General features: G+C 45.1%; 1 protein-coding gene across 2 annotated transcripts in view; it reads right to left on the reverse strand.

The window, feature by feature from the left end:
* Positions 1-20,163, reverse strand: part of ECPAS (Ecm29 proteasome adaptor and scaffold) — a 290,433-nt gene that overhangs the window by 181,771 nt on the left and 88,499 nt on the right. For both annotated transcript variants that reach the window (XM_069766926.1, XM_069766915.1), the window contains exons 16-21: positions 9,426-9,549; positions 9,205-9,285; positions 8,896-9,115; positions 6,678-6,769; positions 6,400-6,534; positions 6,061-6,223 (exon numbers count right to left, since the gene is read on the reverse strand). In XM_069766926.1, the coding sequence (XP_069623027.1) occupies positions 6,061-6,223; positions 6,400-6,534; positions 6,678-6,769; positions 8,896-9,115; positions 9,205-9,285; positions 9,426-9,549 (815 nt within the window). The remainder of the gene's footprint in view (positions 1-6,060; positions 6,224-6,399; positions 6,535-6,677; positions 6,770-8,895; positions 9,116-9,204; positions 9,286-9,425; positions 9,550-20,163) is intronic.

Below are 20,163 nucleotides of genomic sequence, written 5' to 3' on the forward strand. Positions count from 1 at the left end.
CCTGTGGCTGTTAACCAGTTAAATCTTGCTGCCAATCACATACAGTTTGATTAAACACACGCTGTCTGGAAGCACTTCATCCTGCCCATCGGCACCCATGTCAAGTAATTGCTGTTTTCATGAAAGCTGGAGATCTGCCCTGTCATTACAATCCTCTTGTGAACACCGGCCTGTGGCGGATGTTCACAGGAGTTCGTGATTTCTGCTATACACATAGCACTATGGGAACTATTAAATAAAGTTAAAAAAAAAAAAGTTTTTAAAAAATATGAAGAAAATAAACATAAAAGTTCAAAATCACCTTCTTATTCCGTAAAAATAAATAAATACACATATTTGGTACTGCTGAATTTTCGATCAATGTTCGATCTACCCAAATAAAATATATATATCCGATCGGTGAAAAACATCAGATCTACCTCAAAATAGTACCAATAAAAACGTCAGCACAGCACGCAAAAAATAAGTCATCACGCAGCCACAGATCCAGAAAAATGAAATGCGAAGGGTCTCAGAAAATGGTGACACAAAAAATATTTTTCTTACAAATTCCCAATTTTTTTTTCCACTACTTAAATAAAAAAAATAGAAACCTATACATGTTTGGTATCTGTGTACTAGTACTGACCTGGAGAATCATATTGCCAGGTTAGTTGTATCATATAGTGAACATGGTAAAAAAACAAAAACAAAAAAACAATAGTGGAATTGCACTTTTTTTGCAATTTCAACATGCCTGGAATTATTTCTCACTTTAAAGTGTATCACATGATAAAATGGATGGTGTCATTCAAAAGTACAACTCGTCTCGCAAAAAAACATGCCCTGTTTTGGCTATAGGGACAGAAAATAGGGATTTTTGTGTACTCACCGTAAAATCCTTTTCTCCGAGCCACTCATTGGGGGACACAGGACCGTGGGTGAATGCTGCTGCCACTAGGAGGCTGACACTAAGTAAATACAAAAAGGGTTAGCTCCTCCTCTGTAGTATACAACACCCACTGGCTCCGGATAGAACCAGTTCAGTGACCAAGCAGTAGGAGATTAACAAAAATTAACCATAGGTACAAAACTATAACACTCATCATAGGCAACAGGCCAAAAGGGTGAGTGTGAGTGCTGTGTCCCTCAATGAATGGCTTGGAGAAAAGGATTTTGCGGTGAGTACAAAAAAAAAATCCCTATTTCTCCTTTGCCACATTCGGGGACACAGGACCGTGGGACATCCCAAAGCAGTCCCTGGGTGGGATGTAACAACATAACAGAGTAAACACACGGCACCTGCTATCTAAAGATGCGCTACCACTGCCTGCAAGATACATCTACCCAGGCTCGCGTCTGCAGATGCCTGAGTATGAACATCATAATGCTTTGAGAGAGTGTGCAGGCTGGACCTGGTCGCCGCTTTGCAATCCTGCTCCGCAGATGCTTGATGCTGAATGGCCCATGAAGCGCCTACCGACCGAGTGGAGTGTGCCTTGATCCCCGCTGGAATCGGCTAGCCTGACACGGTAAGCTTCATGAATAGTAGACCGAATCCATCTGGCTATTGTCGACTTAAAAGCAGCCCATCTTTTCTGGCGTCCCGCCAGGAGCACGAACAGGGCATCCGAATGATGAAAAGGTGCCGCCATACATACGTACTTCCTAAGAGCTCTCACAAGATATAAGGAATAAAGAGCCTTTTCCACTCGTTGAACCGGGCCAAGATAAAACGAGGAAGCATGATATCCTCATTAAGGTGAAAAGAAGATGCCACCTTAGGAAGGAAGGATGGAGACAGTGTGAGGACCACCTTCTCACGATCACGATGAAAAATCAGAAACGGATCATGGCAGGAAAGAGCAGCCAACTCCGAGACTCTTCTGAACGAAGTAAATCGCTACAAGGAAGGCAACCTTCCATGAAAGGATAGGGAGATGTCCTGCAACGGCTCGAATGGAGACTCTTGTAGGCCACCCAGGATCAAATTAAGGTTTCAGACGTCTAGAGGCGCTCTACTATAGGGAGGTACCACGTGGGAGACTCCTTGAAAGAATGTTTTCACCTGGGGTTTGGAAGCGATCTTACGCTGAAACAGGACGGAAAAGGCCAAGACCTGCCCTTTGAGGGAACTCGGCGCTAGACCCAAGTCCATACAAGACTGAAGAAATTCCAAAATGGTGGGAATGTTGAAATTGAGCGGAGGACGAACTATGCTTCTGCACCAGTCGAAGAAATTCCAGATTCGATGATAGATACGCACCGACACCGGCTTTAGAGCATTGATCATGGAGGAAACTACTTTGTCCCATGCATCCAAGAGTGCGTGTTGCAGGGGCCGAAGATGGAGTTGGGCGAACGGGATTGCTTACATTGCGGCTACCATCTTCCTGAGAATCCTCAGGCCGAAACGGATGGAACAAGGAGATGAAAGACAGAGCGGCCAGACTCCCTGTTGAAGGGCTAGGACCTTGTCCTGAGGGAGAATCACCAACCCTCAGGAAGTGTCCAAGATCATGCCCAGGAAGGAAATCTATTTTGTACCTGAAGGACACCAGATCTCTGACCCAGTCGTCGTGAACGACTGCGAGCCAGACATTGCGAAAGAGAAGTAGGCAGCCGGAAAAGGTTGCGAGTCATTTAGTCGAGGATCTGAAGGGTCTGGATCCCCCAGATCTGGACTGCTTGGGGTGGCCCTTCCACAAATGGTTGAGTTTGCATGAGTACTGAGGACTCTTGCCTCTGTGAGCGGGGCACCCCGAACTGGGGGAACTAGTCATTGAGGACCACCCGTAATTGCTGCAGAAGGACCGAAAACGTGTCTGCAGCTGACGGTGGCTAGGGCACCTAGCTCTCTGCTGGGGGAGGAATTTACTCTTCCCGCCTGTAGCGTCCAAAATCAGTTGGTCCAGTTTTTCTCTGAATAAACAACCGCTGAGATAGGGAAGAGATGTCAAGGACTTTTTAGATGCAGAGTCCGCTCACCAGTTCCTCAGTCATAGTACCCTTCTAATAGCTACTGCGTTGGAAGCTGTAAGCGCAGAGCAATTAGCCGCATCAAGGGAAGCATTTAATAATCACCGGCCAAAGAAATTTGATTGGCAAACTCCGCTAACTCAGAAGGAAGGTCACTTCTGTATGGCCTTCTGCAGGGAATCTGCCCAGTAAGCCATGGCTTTGGCTACCCAGGTCGTCACAAAGGAGGGAAAAAGTGCCAAGCCAGTTGCTTCAAAAACTGAAAGAGCGAGGCTGTCAATCAGACAATCTGTAGGATCTTTAATGGAAGATCCATCCAGTAGGGACAGCACTGGAAGAAATTCCATCCATTGTTTGCGGAGGTCAGGGGAGAAAGGATATCTGGTCTCCAACGATCTCTGACCTGCAAAGCGTTTGTCTGGGTGCTCCCTATGTCACTGGACTATGTTCTGGAACTCAGGGTGATTGGCAAACACCCTATGAGGATGTTTAGTCCTTTTAAAAGACACTGCAGTATTCGTGTGTGACGAAATAGATTCTTCATCGATCTGCAGTGACTTGACGGCCTCAATGAGACTATCCACAGTAGCCTGATAACCTGGGGACTCTATTCAAGGGGCCCATCCGACCCAGATTCAGAGTCACGTTCACTATCCAGTCCTGGAAAGGGAGAGGAAGAAACACAGCTAACGAACGCCGACGCAACAGAGGGCCTGTGGGACGAGCTATGTACCCGCTTTCTCGATACCTGTCTGACCCTTAAGCGAGGACGGCCCCCGCAGGCCGATGGTTCCCCTGATGTAGGGGAATTCACTGAGACAGATGGATTAGCGGTTGTGGTCCTGGAAGGATCCTGGAGGTACTCGATGACCTTAGTCAAAGAAGACATAGATTGCGAAAGTGACAAGGCCCACTCAGGGGGGCTGGTCACCGTGGGTTTGGTCACGATGGAGGGCTGCTGAGCACATTTGGGATCGCAAGCCAGAGCAGTATGCCCCCTTGGTAACGCAGCCTGACAGGAGGTGCATGAAGCAAAAAACACTGTTTTAGTGGTCTTTTTAGAGGTTTTAGGTGGAGACATGTTGTATCCCTGTTAACCCCCAAAATACTGCAGGAAGCGAATAGTACTGCTGAAAAACAGCAGAGCACATGAGGAAAAAATGGGAAGGAAGCCTGAGGGAAGTGTGGCAGAGAACTTACCCAGGACCTGTGACCCCAAGAGTTTTGTCCCCAAGCGTGCAGCCCCGGACCTCAAGGATAGAGGGAGCTTGCCATGCTGTGTTGAGCCTGCTGGGTGGCGAAATACGGCCGCCGAGAACAGAGAGGCACTTCTCGCAGTGTGCGAGAAGCACCAGGCAGGTGGGCAGGACAGCCAAAGTGACGCACGGAAGGGGGCGGGATTACCAGCTTGCGGCCTAGCAAGGGCTGAAGCCGGGGACTAAATTAGCGGTGCCCGACTGGAAAGGACCGCCGGGCCTGCGACGCACTCAGGAGCCCCCCCGGATGGAAAACTCACTGAGGGTTCCTCCTCCTGGAGGAAGTAATGGGCAGAGCTGCTACTCTGCACGCAGGTCAGGGCTTCAATAGGGACGAAGCATGGGGGGAGAGCCTCTGTGTATCCCAAGGGTTTGCTCCACTAGGATTTCACAGGGCAGGTTGTCCGGCTGTGGCCTGGCTCAGAAGGGGGTACATGGAGGTGACACTCCGTGTTCCGATATGTTGCCGATGCGCGGAGATCGGCGCCCTGAAGGGAACCATCGCCCCTAAAATAGCTCAGGCCTGGCATCCCATGTTGCAGGATACGGGGAGGCGACACTCGCCGTGCTCGCCTGTTTGGGGGAGATTGGAACCTTGAAAAGGTTCCGTCACCCCAGTCTTCCTCTTGCGCAAAAAGGTTTAAAAAATATAAAAATTAAAAATGTACCGTCTGAATAACAAACCCCAGTGTGCCTCCTACGGACACTAAGAATGAACTAGTTCTATCCGGAGCCAGTGGGTGGTGTATACTGCAGAGGAGGAGTTAACCCTTTTTATATTTACTTCGTGTCAGCCTCCTAGTGGCAGTAGCATACACCCATGGTCCTGTGTCCCCCAATGCGGCGAAGGAGAAAATCAAGAAAAGGTTATGGCTCTAGCAATAAGGGGAGGAAAAAACTAAAGCGAAAAAAAATTGCAAGATCATGAAGGTGTTACAGGGAATGTGTCAGCAGGATTCCGCCCCCCGAACTATTCATATCTATAGCACATGCAGCGCTTTCAAAACACAATTCCAGCAATCCTTTTACCTAGACAGTCCATTGCTTCATTCCGGAGAAATCAGCATTTCAATGGACACACAAATGAAGCTGAAGTGCTTTTGGAAAGACTTCTCAGGTCTCCGTCACTCTGGCTCTATTCGACACCAAGAGCCGCCTCTTCCTGCTTAATGGATAGCTCTGCTTCTTGGCTTGAAGTCACACTGCAAAAGAGCTGTGGAATAAGCAAGAGGAGGCGACATTGGGTGGGGAACGGAGCTTGGGAGAAGAGAGGCTTGAGAACATCCTCCATGCACTTAAGGCACATCACCTTCATTTGTACATCCAGGAGCTAGAGGCAGACACAGACATCCTGCTGCAAGTCCTCCTGAAAGCACAGTTACACTTTAAACCTTTGTCCATATAGAGATTTACAGATGGAGAACCCAAAACATAATACAGACGCAGCTAAGACTTGAACACATCTCATCCACACGTTGCGGAAATGTTCTGTTCATCTGATACTCCGGTGGTTTCTGGTTGGTCTCAGTACACCAGGCTACCAGTAAGGTTGCGCTGTCACGTGACGTCTGCAAATATGGTAATCACAGGATCCAGAACTCATCTATTTACACATCTTAGCTGGATCAGTGGCATGGAACTTGGGTATACTGAATTTTTTTTTTGTTATTTAATAGCCCCAAAATCTGAAAATCTCCTGCGGTTTTGCATGTACATGTGAATGAACCTTGACTGTGCAACTATATCTAGACAAATTTTAATTTTCAAAACAAAGTTATTGCATGCCTGCATTCAGGATTTACATGAAGTGAACGCTTAAAACCATATCATTATGTAACAGACTTACCAATGGTTTCCACACAAGCTTGGATGGTTTCATTCTGTTCAAGAATAGACAAGGATTCTAGTTGCTCCATGTCCTGGGGCCCTCTCCTAGTCTTGGTGGTGTCCAAATATCTTCCAATCAGATATCCCAGGGCCAGCAGAGATCCATGTTGAGCCTCTGGGGACTTTAAGAAAATAAATTAAATTAATTCCAACCAACTTTACCCTAGTACTTTTTCCTACATTGCTTGATATTGTTCTGGCAGCAATCTTTTATAAATATCACATTTATACCCATGTACCTAGCTCCATGTAAGATTAGTAGATGGTCCAAACCACAATACATAGCCTTGATACTTACATGGGGATCCTTAGCAGTCTTGATCAGGCTCTGAATTTTAGATTTTAGCTCCGGACCAGATAAAGTAACTACAACTAGAGCATATAACTGAGCCGCCAGCTCCCGCATTTCCTCCTTGTTAGCAGTCATCAGGCTCTGAGAAAACACAAAATTACCAATAAGATGTGGCTTAACGTCTTTATAAGAATTCGTGCAAACTGCAAATACAGGAGAAAGCAACAGGGCAAGTGACTTATTTGTAAGAGACACAGGTAGAGATGTGATGATCTGGTACTTACCTTTATCCATTCCACTTTATCTACTAACAAGGCAGCCAGCTTCTGTGGATATACAGATACTATCTCAAGGAGGCAATACATAACTTGTAAACCTGCAATTAAGGAAAAAACTTATCAAGAATTAGTTTGTAGTGAATCTTAATCAGACCGAAGTAAAATCAATCAATTAGAAATATTGATTAAATATTGATAATCTATATACATAATTGTCTAAGGGGTACTTCCGTCTGTCTGTCCTTCTGTCACGGATATTCATTGGTCCTGGCCTCTGTCTATCATGGGAATCCAAGTCGCTGATTGTTCGCCGCAAAAACAGCCACGACCAATCAGCGATGGGCACAGTCCGGAAGAAAATGGCCACTCCATACTCCCCGCAGTCAGTGGCCGGCGCCCGCTCCCCGCAGTCAGTCCCCGGCGCTCCGCTCCCCGCACTGTGTCCCCGGCGCTCCGCTCCCCGCACGCTCCATACTCCCCTCCGGTCGCAGCTAACACAGGGTTAATACCGGCGGTAACGCATTCCGTTACCGCCGCTATTAACCCTGTGTGTCCCCAACCTTTTACTATTGATGCTGCCTATGCGGCATCAATAGTAAAAGAAAGTAACGTTACAAATAGTACAAAAACAAAAAAAATGCTACACTCACCCTCCGTTGTCCGCTGAGCCGCTGCCGCCAGTCTTCCTTTGCCACCGATGCTTTGCGAAATTACCCATAAGACCTAGCGATCTCGGAAGACCGCTAAGTCATATGGGTAATTTCGCAAAGCATCCTGGGAACGCAAGATGGCGGCAGCCGCGCGCCCATCTGCACAGGATCCCAGCAGGCGGAGAGACGGGACGCTGAGGAGCAGCGACGAGAATGGTGAGTATGTTCCACTACAAGGGGCCCTCGGATCGTTAGGTGAGTATGTTTATTTTTTATTTTTTGAACCTGTGACATACGTGGCTCGGGAATAGAGTACGTCACTGTGCAATATCCTACGTAGCTCTGTGCTGTATACCACAAGGCTGGGCAATATACTACGTCTACGTGGCTGGGCAATATACTACATGGCTCTGTGCTATATACTACGTGGCTGGGCAATATACTACGTCACTGAGCAATATACTACATGACTGGGCAATATACTACGTCGCTGTGCCATATACTACGTGACTGGGCAATATACTACGTGGCTCTGTGCTGTATATTACGTGGCTGGGCAATATACTACGTAAAAGGCCAATATACTACGTGACTGGGCAATATACTACGTGGCTCTGTGCTGTATATTACGTGGCTGGGCAATATACTACGTAAAAGGCCAATATACTACGTGACTGGGCAATATACTACGTCGCTGTGCCATATATTACGTGGCTGGGCAATATACGTCGCTGTGCCATACACTACGTGGCTGGGCAATATACTATGTGGCTCTGTGCTGTATACTACGTGGCTGGGCAATATACTACGTAAATGGCCAAAATACTACGTGGCTGGGTAATATACTACGTGACTGGGAAATATACTACGTGGCTGGGCAATATACTACGTCGATGGGCAATATACTACGTCGATGGGCAATATACTACGTGGGCTGTGCAATATACTACATGGCCATGCATATTCTAGAATACCCGATGCGTTAGAATCGGGCCACCATCTAGTATAATATAAATATATATATAATATAAATATTGATATATAATATATATATATCTATCTATATAATAGTCTAAGGGTCACTTCCGTCTGTTTGTCTGTCACGGAAATCCCGCGTTGCTGATTGGTTGCGGCCGGATGGCTGTGACCAATCAACAACGGGCACAGTCCAGCTGCGAATTCCCCTTCCCTACTCCCCTCCAGTCAGTGCCCCCTCCATACTGCCCTCCCGTCAGTTCCCCCATAGGGGTTTAGCAGTCCGTTAGACTGCGTTACATCGCGGCATAACGCAGTCCCTTAACGCTGCTATTAACCCTGTGTGACTAACTTTTTACTATTGATGCTGCCTATGCATAATATATAATATCAATATTGATTAAATATCGGATATATAATATAAATATATAATATAAATATTGATATATAATAGAATATAAATATGTATCAATATACATGCACATAATATACATATTGATATATAATATAAATATTGATATATAATAATATAAATATTGACGAAATAATCAATATATCTTAAGTGAGTAATTAATATAGGATTTGATTCCACATTGTACCTCCAGCTGCAGATAACAGTTGCTGAATGAGGCTTATGTACATCTCCACAGGGTTCATGTCTCCGTCTTTGGAAGAGTCTGCTGCGCTCATGTCATTGGACATTAGCTGTCTAACATAGCGTCCCAGAGCTGGTGCCTGATCCTGCATATCTGCTAAAGACTGGCAGGTTGGGTCGACGCCAGCGCTATGGGCTAGGCACATTCTCAAATACAGAATAATCTAGGCAGAAAAAAAAAATAGGATAAAAATAAAGAACTTTTACATTAGGTCATTATGATAGGATGTTACTTTAGCAATGAAATATATACCTCTAGAAATGCAGCAGGGTTAAAGGGGAGAACAGATGTGGTTGTTACAAATTTAACAGGCGTTTTCATTCGGCTGGATGCCTATAGGGAAGAGATAAAACACAGCGTTAGATTTGACGAATCTCGTTTCAGTAAATATAAAACAGAAAAAAACTCCATGGAGGTTTACCAATAAAGCACTACAAGTTCAGGATTATCTGTAACGCAAGTTAAAGGCTTACCTTATCCATAATATGGCTGACCATTACTGGGAAAGATGGGAGTTTCAAAGGTGTGCCCTGATTTTCACTGTTTGCCGAAAATGTTCTCAGGGCTCTTTGTGCTTCCCCATAGACCTCCTCTCTCCTGCAAATACACCAAATGTATCAGGCACAATGACTCACAAGACTATGGGCACTAATCATCCCCTGTAGCTTACAATGGATTTTGTGTACTGTTTGATATTCATTCCATGTACAGCACCACATAAACAGATGAAACTAGAAATATTCATAATTATGGTAATCCCAATTGTAATTGTCCCAAGACGGGAAAGGTTTATTCTGATTTCATGTCAGACATTGGAAAAAAAACTCCATATGTGTCTTTTTATATAGTGTATGTAATCTTGTGGTTTCAACTGGTCATGGAAATGGAATGGGTGGGCTTCGTAGTCTGCCAACATGATCTGCGTATAGGGATAGGCTAGGAAGATAATCATTGTATAAATGTTACAGTCTTCCAGCCTCCTGGAAAATGTGGAAAGTAAGCTTCCACACACAGAAATGCTGAGTTCTGCACTGACAAGGTATTAATGTCATTGATAAAATGGTCATAGCAAGACTCTCAACTGGGTAACGTCAACTGTTAACGTATAGATTTACATTGAATGGGTGGGTAGGCATTCAAAGGATTCTATCACCAGGACAGATTTTGTTTTGGTAGATGCTCTAAATCAGTGTGAAGGCACTGGGTTCTTCTGATTCAGAAAGAGAACGGACTATATGGGAGCAGATTTTTATTCTAGACTTCCTCACTACCTAAATTATATGCACAGGTAGATTCCCTTCAATACCTTTACATGGCCAGTCTGGTCTTCTGTTACTGAGAAATCAATGTTTGAATTGATATACAAAAGGGGCTGAAGGACTATAGTACACTGGAAGCCTCGGTCACTCCAGCTCTATAGCCTGCCAAGCGCCTCCTCCTCCTTCTTGTGCTTGATTGATAGCCGCTTTGTGACTTCAGGGAAAGGACGTCAGTCAAACAGGAGAAGGAGGAGAGTAGAGCTGGAGTGACAGAGGCTTCAGCCTTATTTGTATAACAATTCAAACACTGATTTCTCAGTAATGGAAGAACAGACTGGCCATGTAAAGGTATTGCTCGAATCTTTGAAAGAGCTACATACACATATAAATAATTTAGGGGTAGAGTGAAATCCTGCTGACAGATTCTCTTTAAAGAAGAACACAACAGCCATTCTTAACCCAGTCTAAGAACACTGGGCTACATTCTACAATGCAGCAAACATCCACTAGACAGCTTAAGGCCCCTTTACCCACGAGGGTGGTTTGCACGTTAATGACCAGGCCAATTTTTACAATTCTGACCACTGTCCCTTTATGAAATAATCTTGAACGCATCAATGGATCCCGGTGATTCTGGGATCGTTTTCTCGTGACATATTGTACTTCATGTTAGTGGTAAAATTTATTTGATAGGACTTGCGTTTATTTGTGAAAAAAAAATCAGAAATTTTAATTTTCATGCCCTTAAATCACACAGCTATGTCACACAAAATTACTTAATAAGTAACATTTCCCACATGCTTACTTTACATCAGCACAATTTTGGAACCAAATTTTTTTTTTTATTCGTTAGAAAGTTGTAAAGGGTTAAAAGTTGACCAGCGATTTCTAATTTTTACAACATAATTTTTTTTTGTTAGGGACCACATCACATTTGAAGTCACTTTGAGGGGTCTATACGATATAAAATACCCAAAAGTGACACCATTCAAAAAACTGCACCCCTCAAGGTGCTCAAAACCACATTCAAGAAGTTTATCAACCCTTCAGGTGCTTCACAGGATTTTTTAAATGTATTTTTTTTTTTTTTTAAATGAACATTTAACTTTTTTCACCAAAATTTTATTCAGCTCCAAATTTTTTATTTTTTCCAAGTGTAACAGGAGAAATTAGACACCAAAATTTGGTGTGCAATTTGTCCCGAGTGTGCCGATACCCCATATATGGGAGTAAACAACTGTTTCGGCGCCTGGCAGAGCTCGGAAGGGAAGGAGCGCCATTTGACTTTTTCAATGCAAAATTGGCTGGAATGAAGATCAGACACCGTGTTGTGTTTGGAGAGCCCCTGATGTGCAGTGGAAACCTCCCATAAGTGACCCCATTTTGGAAACTAGACCCCCAAGGAACTTATCTAGAGGCATGTTGAGCACCTTGAACAAGAGTGGGGTCCACAGAAGTTTAGAACATTGAGTCATTAAATTAATAAAATCACATTTTCCTCACAAAAATGTTATTTTAGCCCTAAATTTTGCATTTTCATAAGGGTAACAAGAGAAACTACACCATACATTTTGTTGGGCAATTTCTCCTGAGTACACGGATACCCCCATATGTAGGGGGGATACTACTTTAGAGGCACAGTGCAAAGCTCAGAAGGGAAGAGGCACCATACTGGAGTTCAGATTTTGCTGGAATGGTTTGAGGGTGCCATGTTATATTGGCAGAGCCCCTGAGGTGCCAGAACCACAGAAAGCCCTTATATGTGAACTCATTTTACAAACTACACTCCCCAATGAATTCTTCTAGGGGTGCAGTGATCATATTGTCACCGTATGTGCCTCACAGAATTTTATACCACTGACCGGTGAAGAAAGAATAAACTACATTTTTACCACTAAAATGCTGTTTTATCCCAAAGTTTTTAATTTTTCTAAGGTCTAATAGGAATTTTTTTCACAACAAACTGAAGTCCATTTTTTCCTGAGTGTGCCAATACCCTACATGTAATGGGGAAATATTTTTCAGGCACAGCGCAAAGCTCAGAAGGGAAGGAGCGCCAGATTTTACTGTTATGGTTTGCAGGTGCCATCAGGGTCGGACTGGGGCACCGGGACACCGGAGAATCCTCCGGTGGGCCCTGCCCCCAGCTCCTGCCTCCCTCATTTGTGCCTGCCCTGCATCATGCTCATAGCGTGCACATGTTATTGCATAGCCGGCATCGGCTGGCAGACTGCACAGGTGATGGGAAGTGCAGGAGCAGCTCCTTCACATCACCTGCTGCCGCTGCCATTCCTCTGCCAGGAGAGCGGTGTGCAGAGTGCCGACTCCCACTTCAGCCAGCAGACAGGGGAACAGCTGACTGTGAGGCTGAGAGGAGACGTGTACACAGCAGCTGACCCGCAGACACCTGTCTCCTGTGCTCTGTCCTCTGCTCCTCTTCCACAAAGCCCTGGGCAGCAGTGTAAGCGCTGATTGGCTGCAATTCAGCCAATCAGCGTTAGTTTTCTTTGTGTGAGCTCACAGCACAGCTCAGGCAAGGAGCTGTGCTGTGATTGGTCAGCTGTCCTACTACCCAGCAGCAGTGGAGCAGATGGAGTCTGATGGCTGCAGTCAGTGTGACTGTAAGTACATAACTCTATGATGCCGGCACCCTGAGTAGAGGCAGTGAGGGGAGGGGGCCCCATGCATCCTATAGGTGACACAGGGGAGGGGGCCCACAGTGATATTCTAATTTTCTTGTGGGCCCCCTCCCCTACCTCTATTTTAGGGTATGTGCACACGTATTCTGGGTCCACTGCGGATTTTTCTGCAGCGGATTTGATAAATCCGCAGTGGAAAACCGCTGCGGATTTATAGCGGATTTACCGCGGTTTTTCTGGGTTTTCCACAACTGCGTTTTACAATTGCGGTTTTCCATAAGGGCAGTTGTAAAACTGCTGCGGAGAACGCAGAAAGAAGTGACATGCTGCGGAATGTAAACCGCTGCGTTTCTGCACGTTTTTTTTCCGCAGCATGGGCACAGCGTTTTCTGTTTCCCATAGGTTTACATGGTACTGTAAACGCATGGGAAACTCCTGCTGACCCGCAGCTGCGGAAGCGCTGCGGATCCGCAGCAAAATCCGCATGGTGTGCACATAGCCTTACCGTGGCTCCCCTTTCACTCTCTGAGCAGGCCCATAGGAAATTAGAGGGGAAATAGTGGGGGAGGGGGCCACAGGAAAATAGAGGCGAAACAGTGGGGGAGGGGGCCCATAGGATATTGGGTGACACAGTGGTGAAGGGGGTCCTCAGGTGATTAACACCTTTACAACATCTGCCTTACATGTATGGCACGTGTTAAATGCCAGTGTCAGTCTCTGACGGCAGCATATAACACATGCCAACATGCGTGCGTATCATTCTCTCACCCATTGGTGCCCATGAGGTGATTGTGGGACACCGATGGGTTTTAATGACAGCCAGGGGTCTTCTTCCTGTAGCCGAGCTTTAAAGGAGACCATAATTTCTTCTATATGCAGGGATGCTGTGGTATCACTGTATATAATAGCACATGTGATCGGATGATCGCATCTTCATGTCCTCTAAGGCTATGTGCACACGTTGCGGATTAGGCATAGGAATTTCTGGTACGGATTCTGCCTCTCCTGGCAGAAAACACACCTGTGGATTTGTTGCGTTTTTTTTGCGGTTCCGCTGCGGTTTTTGTGCGTTTTTGCTGCGGTTTTCTTGCGGATTTGCTGCGGTTTTTACCCCTGCGGTTTTCTATAATGGAATGGGTACAAAAACGCTGCCGATTCACAAAAAAGAAGTGACATGCTACTTCTTTTAAACCGCAGCTTTTCCGCAGCGGATTTTCCGCAAAGTGTGCACAGCATTTTTTTTTTCTCATTGATTTACATTGTACTGTAAATCAATTACGGATCCGCAGAGAATCTGCAACATGTACACATAGCCTAAAGGGGCTAACTGTACCAGTGAAAGGTAAAAAGAAAATAAAAAAATTCCTAAAAGTTCAAATCACCCTTTTTATCCCATTGAAAATAAATATATGTTAAAAATAAAAAACAACAAATATTTGGTATTGCTGGGTTCAGAAAAGTCCAATCGATCAAATTATAAAAACAATTAACTTGATCAGAAAACACCGTAAAAAGAAACAAATGCCAAATGTCCTTTTTTCTGTTCGCCACAATTCCACAAAAAAAGCTATAACAAATGATGAAAACGTTACATCTATCCCAAAATCGTACTAATAAAAACAATGTCTCGCCCCCAACAGAAAGCTTCCCTGTGTGTAATAAAATACGCAGCAGTCGCCGTCTTCTGCCGCTGTGTCGTTGCTTGTTTCTTCATTGCAGTGGAATATGGCCACCGGTAAGTATTTTACTACACACACTGGACCTACATTACTGCTCTCCCGTGTGGTGTAGTATATAGAGGATCTGTCAGCTCTCCTGTGTGATGTAGTATATAGAGGATCTGTCAGCTCTCCTGTGTGGTGTAGTATATAGAGGATCTGTCAGCTCTCCTGTGTGGTGTAGTATATAGAGGATCTGTCAGCTCTCCTGTGTGGTGTAGTATGTAGAGGATCTGTCAGCTCTCCTGTGTGGTGTAGTATATAGAGGATCTGTCAGCTCTCCCGTGTGGTGTAGTATATAGAGGATCTGTCAGCTCTCCCGTGTGGTGTAGTATATAGAGGATCTGTCAACTCTCCTGTGTGGTGTAGTATGTAGAGGATCTGTCAGCTCTCCTGTGTGGTGTAGTATATAGAGGATCTGTCAGCTCTCTGTGTGGTGTAGTATATAGAGGATCTGTCAACTCTCCCGTGTGGTGTAGTATATAGAGGATCTGTCAGCTCTCCCGTGTGGTGTAGTATATAGAGGATCTGTCAGCTCTCCCGTGTGGTGTAGTATATAGAGGATCTGTCAGCTCTCCCGTGTGGTGTAGTATATAGAGGATCTGTCAGCTCTCCTGTGTGGTGTAGTATATAGAGGATCTGTCAGCTCTCCCGTGTGGTGTAGTATATAGAGGATCTGTCAGCTCTCCTGTGTGGTGTAGTATGTAGAGGATCTGTCAGCTCTCCTGTGTGGTGTAGTATATAGAGGATCTGTCAGCTCTCTGTGTGGTGTAGTATATAGAGGATCTGTCAGCTCTCTGTGTGGTGTAGTATATAGAGGATCTGTCAACTCTCCCGTGTGGTGTAGTATATAGAGGATCTGTCAGCTCTCCCGTGTGGTGTAGTATATAGAGGATCCGTCAGCTCTCCCGTGTGGTGTAGTAAATAGAGGATCCGTCAGCTCTCCTGTGTGGTGTAGTATATAGAGGATCTGTCAGCTCTCCTGTGTGGTGTAGTATATAGAGGATCTGTCAGCTCTCCTGTGTAGTGTAGTATATAGAGGATCTGTCAGCTCTCCTGTGTGGTGTAGTATATAGAGGATCTGTCAGCTCTCCTGTGTGGTGTAGTATATAGAGGATCTGTCAGCTCTCCTGTGTGATGTAGTATATAGAGGATCTGTCAGCTCTCCTGTGTGGTGTAGTATATAGAGGATCTGTCACCTCTCCTGTGTGGTGTAGTATATAGAGGATCTGTCAGCTCTCCTGTGTGATGTAGTATATAGAGGATCTGTCAGCTCTCCTGTGTGGTGTAGTATATAGAGGCAAAAAAGAAAAAGTAGGCGCGCACTTACCCTGTTGCGGTGAATATCACTTTATTAGGACATATAAACAAACGGATAGCAGGGAGGGATAGGGTCAGCCACGGACTGACGGTCCGTGGCTGACCCTATCCCTCCCTGCTATCCGTTTGTTTATATGTCCTAATAAAGTGATATTCACCGCAACAGGGTAAGTGCGCGCCTACTTTTTCTTTTTTGCCATTTGGATTCTGCACACATTTTTCCTGGCAGCAGCACCCCGTTGAATCAGGTGTAAAGGATTCATACAGCCAGTATCACTTTCTGTGGTGCTAGACCGATATTATAATACGGTCACTGAGTTGGACCTTTGAGCAGTGCGGATGTGTGTTTTCTCTACTATTGGACTTAGTATATAGAGGATCTGTCACCTCTCCTGTGTGGTGTAGTATATAGAGGATCTGTCAGCTCTCCTGTGTGATGTAGTATATAGAGGATCTGTCAGCTCTCCTGTGTGGTGTAGTATATAGAGGATCTGTCAGCTCTCTTGTGTGGTGTAGTATATAGAGGATCTGTCAGCTCTCCTGTGTGGTGTAGAATATAGAGGATCTGTCAGCTCTCCTGTGTGGTGTAGAATATAGAGGATCTGTCAGCTCTCGTGTTTGGTGTGGTATATAGGATCTATCCTGTGTGGTATTTTTAAACTGCATGGTGGGCCCCAAGAATGATTTTTGTCTGGTGGGCCCAAGGTACTCCAGTCCGACGCTGGGTGCCATGACCCATTGGGAGAGCCAATAAGGTGCCAGAACAACAGAACACTCCATTTTACGAACTACACCTCTTAATGAATTCATCTAGGGGTGCAGTGATCATATTGACACCATGGGTGTGTCACAGAATTTTATACCATTGGGCAGTGAAGACAAAAGAACTACATTTTTAACATCAAAATTGTGTTTTAGCCAAAGATTTAACATTTTCACACAAGAAGTGGGTAAAAATGGCACCAAAATGTGTCCCACAATTTCTACTGAACGTAGCAATACCCCATATATAGCTGTACAGTACTACTTAGCCATACAGAGAGACTCGGGAGGAACGGAGTGCTATATGCTCAGATTTTCTTAGAACACTTGCGGAATCTAAATACAAAGCCCCTAAATGCTAGAAGAGCAGAACCCCCTCAAGTGACCCCATTTGGGAAACTATACCCCTTGGGGAATTTATCTACAGGTGTAGTGACGATTTTGACTCCATGGGTATTTTCCAGAAACAAGCAGCAATGAATATTGCCAAGTGAAAATTGCAAACTGCCGTTGTAGTGACCAGCACGCTCTAGAGACAGTATGTTGTAGTCACCAGTACGTTATGCCCAGCCCGTGCTTCTGGAGGCATGCACCCGTAAGTTAGGCGGGCTATCATCACTTCAAAAATGACAAATGTGAACGCAATATGTGGTTTAGGTATACTGTGGGGCTCAGAAGAGAGGGGGGCATTTGGATTTGGGAGCAGAGAATTTTCTGAATTTGTCGGTTAGTGAAGCTGTGTTGGTTCCCAGCCGGGATGAACTGCGGTGACCTAGGTGAGGTCCGGTGACCTCAGCGAGATTCCCACCAGCACTATGAGCTAGCGGGGATCTCACCGAGGTCACCGCAGTTCAGCCCGGCTGGGAACGCAGCCTCAGTGACCGGAGGTAACCTCGATGACATCACTGCCCGTCACTCAAGCTGCGCTCACAGCAGGTCATTCACCAGTGGCTCTCAGCCTGGACGGTCGCATCTTGGTACCGTCCGGGTTGAAAACTATTTATCCCCCAGACATGGAATACAGCGTGGGACAGAAGGACGGACAGGTGAGGGATATGACTGGTTTTATTTTTGTTTTATTACAGGAGAACAAGGTCTTCGGTGGAATTAGGCGTTAGGTGAGTATAACTGTGTTTGTTATTTTTAAATAAAAATGGATAAGTGTGTTTTGTTTTATTTCTAATAAAAGACTTCATTATGGCTGTGTCTTTATTTACCATACAACTATAGGACTATTAATGGAAAGGTGACTTATAGACACCTCTCCATTACTAAGCCGTGGGCTTGATGTCAACTGACAATACAAAGATGACATCAAACCCACAAATATGAACCCCACTTGCCACCGCTACAGAGCAAATGGGAAGAGCCGGGCAAAGCGCCAGAATTGGCGCATCTAACAGATGTGCCTTTTCTAGGCAGCTTCGGGCTGCTATTTTTAGACTAGGGTCGTCAATATCCATGGCCCCTTACCTGCCTGAGAATAGCAGCCCCCAGATGTGAGCTTTAGCAAGGCTGGTTGTCAAAAATAGAAGGAGGGACCCCACGCCATTTTTTAAATTATTTATTTTAATAATTTAAAAAAACAGCGTGTGGAACCCTCTATTCTTGATAACCAACCTTGCTGAAGCTGACAGCTGAAGAATTGCAGCCCCCAGCTGTGAGTTTTGCCTGGCTGGTTATAGAAAATACAGGGGAACCCACGCCGTTTTTTTTTTTCATTTATTTATTTACAGCGCAGGCGGCAGGTGATGAATACCCCCATACACCACTCCTGCTGTCACTATTAGCAGCAGCAGGGGTAGGCTGATGGGAGTAATAGTCCCATCAGCCACCGCTTACTGTCTCTTTTATCACTTGAATATAACTCATCATTCTCCCCTGCTCGCACTGTTCGACGGCAGAGAAAGGAAGAATGATGACAGCCGTGTTCAGCACCAGCCGCCGGGAAACAGCACTTACTGTAACGCTTCTTCCCTGGCGCCCGTCCTTGTGGTACTGATGAGGCACAGGCATGCTATACGGTACCGGAAATATCAGGACGTGTGAAAGAGGCCTTACATTGAGTTTTTATGTTTGGCTGCTGTCACAAACTAAAAGACACTTTTTACTGCAAAAATTATTTTTTGCATCACCACATTTTGAGAGCTATAATTTTTACATATTTTTTTCCACAGAGTCATGTGAGGTCTTGCTTTTTTGCGGGACAAGTTGATGTTTTTATTGGTACCATTTTCGGGCACATGACAATTTTTGATCGCTTTCTATTCCGATTTTTGGGAGGCAGAATAAACAAAAACCAGCAATTTAGGAATTTCGTTTTTTTGGGGGGGCGGGTTATGTCATTCCATATGTGGTAAAATTGATAAGACAGTTTTGGCACTTTAATACAATAAAAACTATTTTATAGAAAAAAATAATTATTTTTGCATCTCTCTATTCTGAGAGTTATAACTTTTTTTTTTTTTTCCGTAGGATAGCTTGTTTATGGCGGAACAAGATGGCATTTTCATGTTTATTTATATCCGTCTTTTAGATCACGTGTTATTCCACTTTTAGTTTGGTGGTATGATAAAGCAGTTTTTTGCCTTGCTTTTTTATTTTTGTTATGGTGTCACTAAAGGGGTTAAAAGTTGGATAGTTTTACAGGTTGGGTCGTTGCGGGCGCGGCGACACCAAATATGTACTTTTATTTTTTATATTTTTTTCATTCAAATATTTATTTAGAGATAGAATATACCGTATATACTCGAGTATAAGCCGAGATTTTCAGTCCATTTTTTTGGACTGAAAGTCCCCCTCTCGGCTTATACTCGAGTCATACCCAGGGGTCGGCAGGTGAGGGGGAGCGGGGGCTGTCTAATTATACTCACCTGCACCTGGCGTGGTCCCTGCATGTCTTTTCCCCGGCAGCTTCTTCCTGTTCTGAGCGGTCACATGGTACCGCTCATTACAGTAATGAATATGCGGCTTCACCTCCCATAGAGGTGGAGCCGCATATTCATTACTGTAATGAGCGGTAACAGTGACCGCTCAGTACAGGAAGAAGCTGCAGCGCCAGGGAACAGACGTACAGTGACGGCGGCAGGAGCAGGTGAGTATAATGGGGAGGGGAGGGCTGCGATGCGCGATAGTCACCTGCTCCTCGTTCCGGGCGCCGCTCCGTCTTCTGCACTGACGCTCAGGTAAGAGGGTTCGGTGACGTGGTTAGTGCGCGCCCTCTGCCTCAACGTCAGTGCAGGAGACGCTGAAGATGGAGCGGCGCCGGAGCGAAGTCAGGTGAATATTGAAAGTGCCGGGGGCCTGAGTGACAGAGAGGTGAGTATGTGATTTTTTATTTTTATCGCAGCAACAGCAGATGGGGCAAGTGTCTGTATGGAGCATCTTATGGGGCCATAACGTTTGTGCAGCACTATATGGGGGCAAGTGTCTGTATGGGGCCATAATGTTTGTGCAGCACTATATGGGGCAAGTGTCTGTATGGGGCCATAACAATTACATAGTAAAATAAGG

Source organism: Ranitomeya imitator, chromosome 1 (genome assembly GCF_032444005.1).
Source record: "Ranitomeya imitator isolate aRanImi1 chromosome 1, aRanImi1.pri, whole genome shotgun sequence".
NCBI classification, from domain to species: domain Eukaryota; kingdom Metazoa; phylum Chordata; class Amphibia; order Anura; family Dendrobatidae; genus Ranitomeya; species Ranitomeya imitator.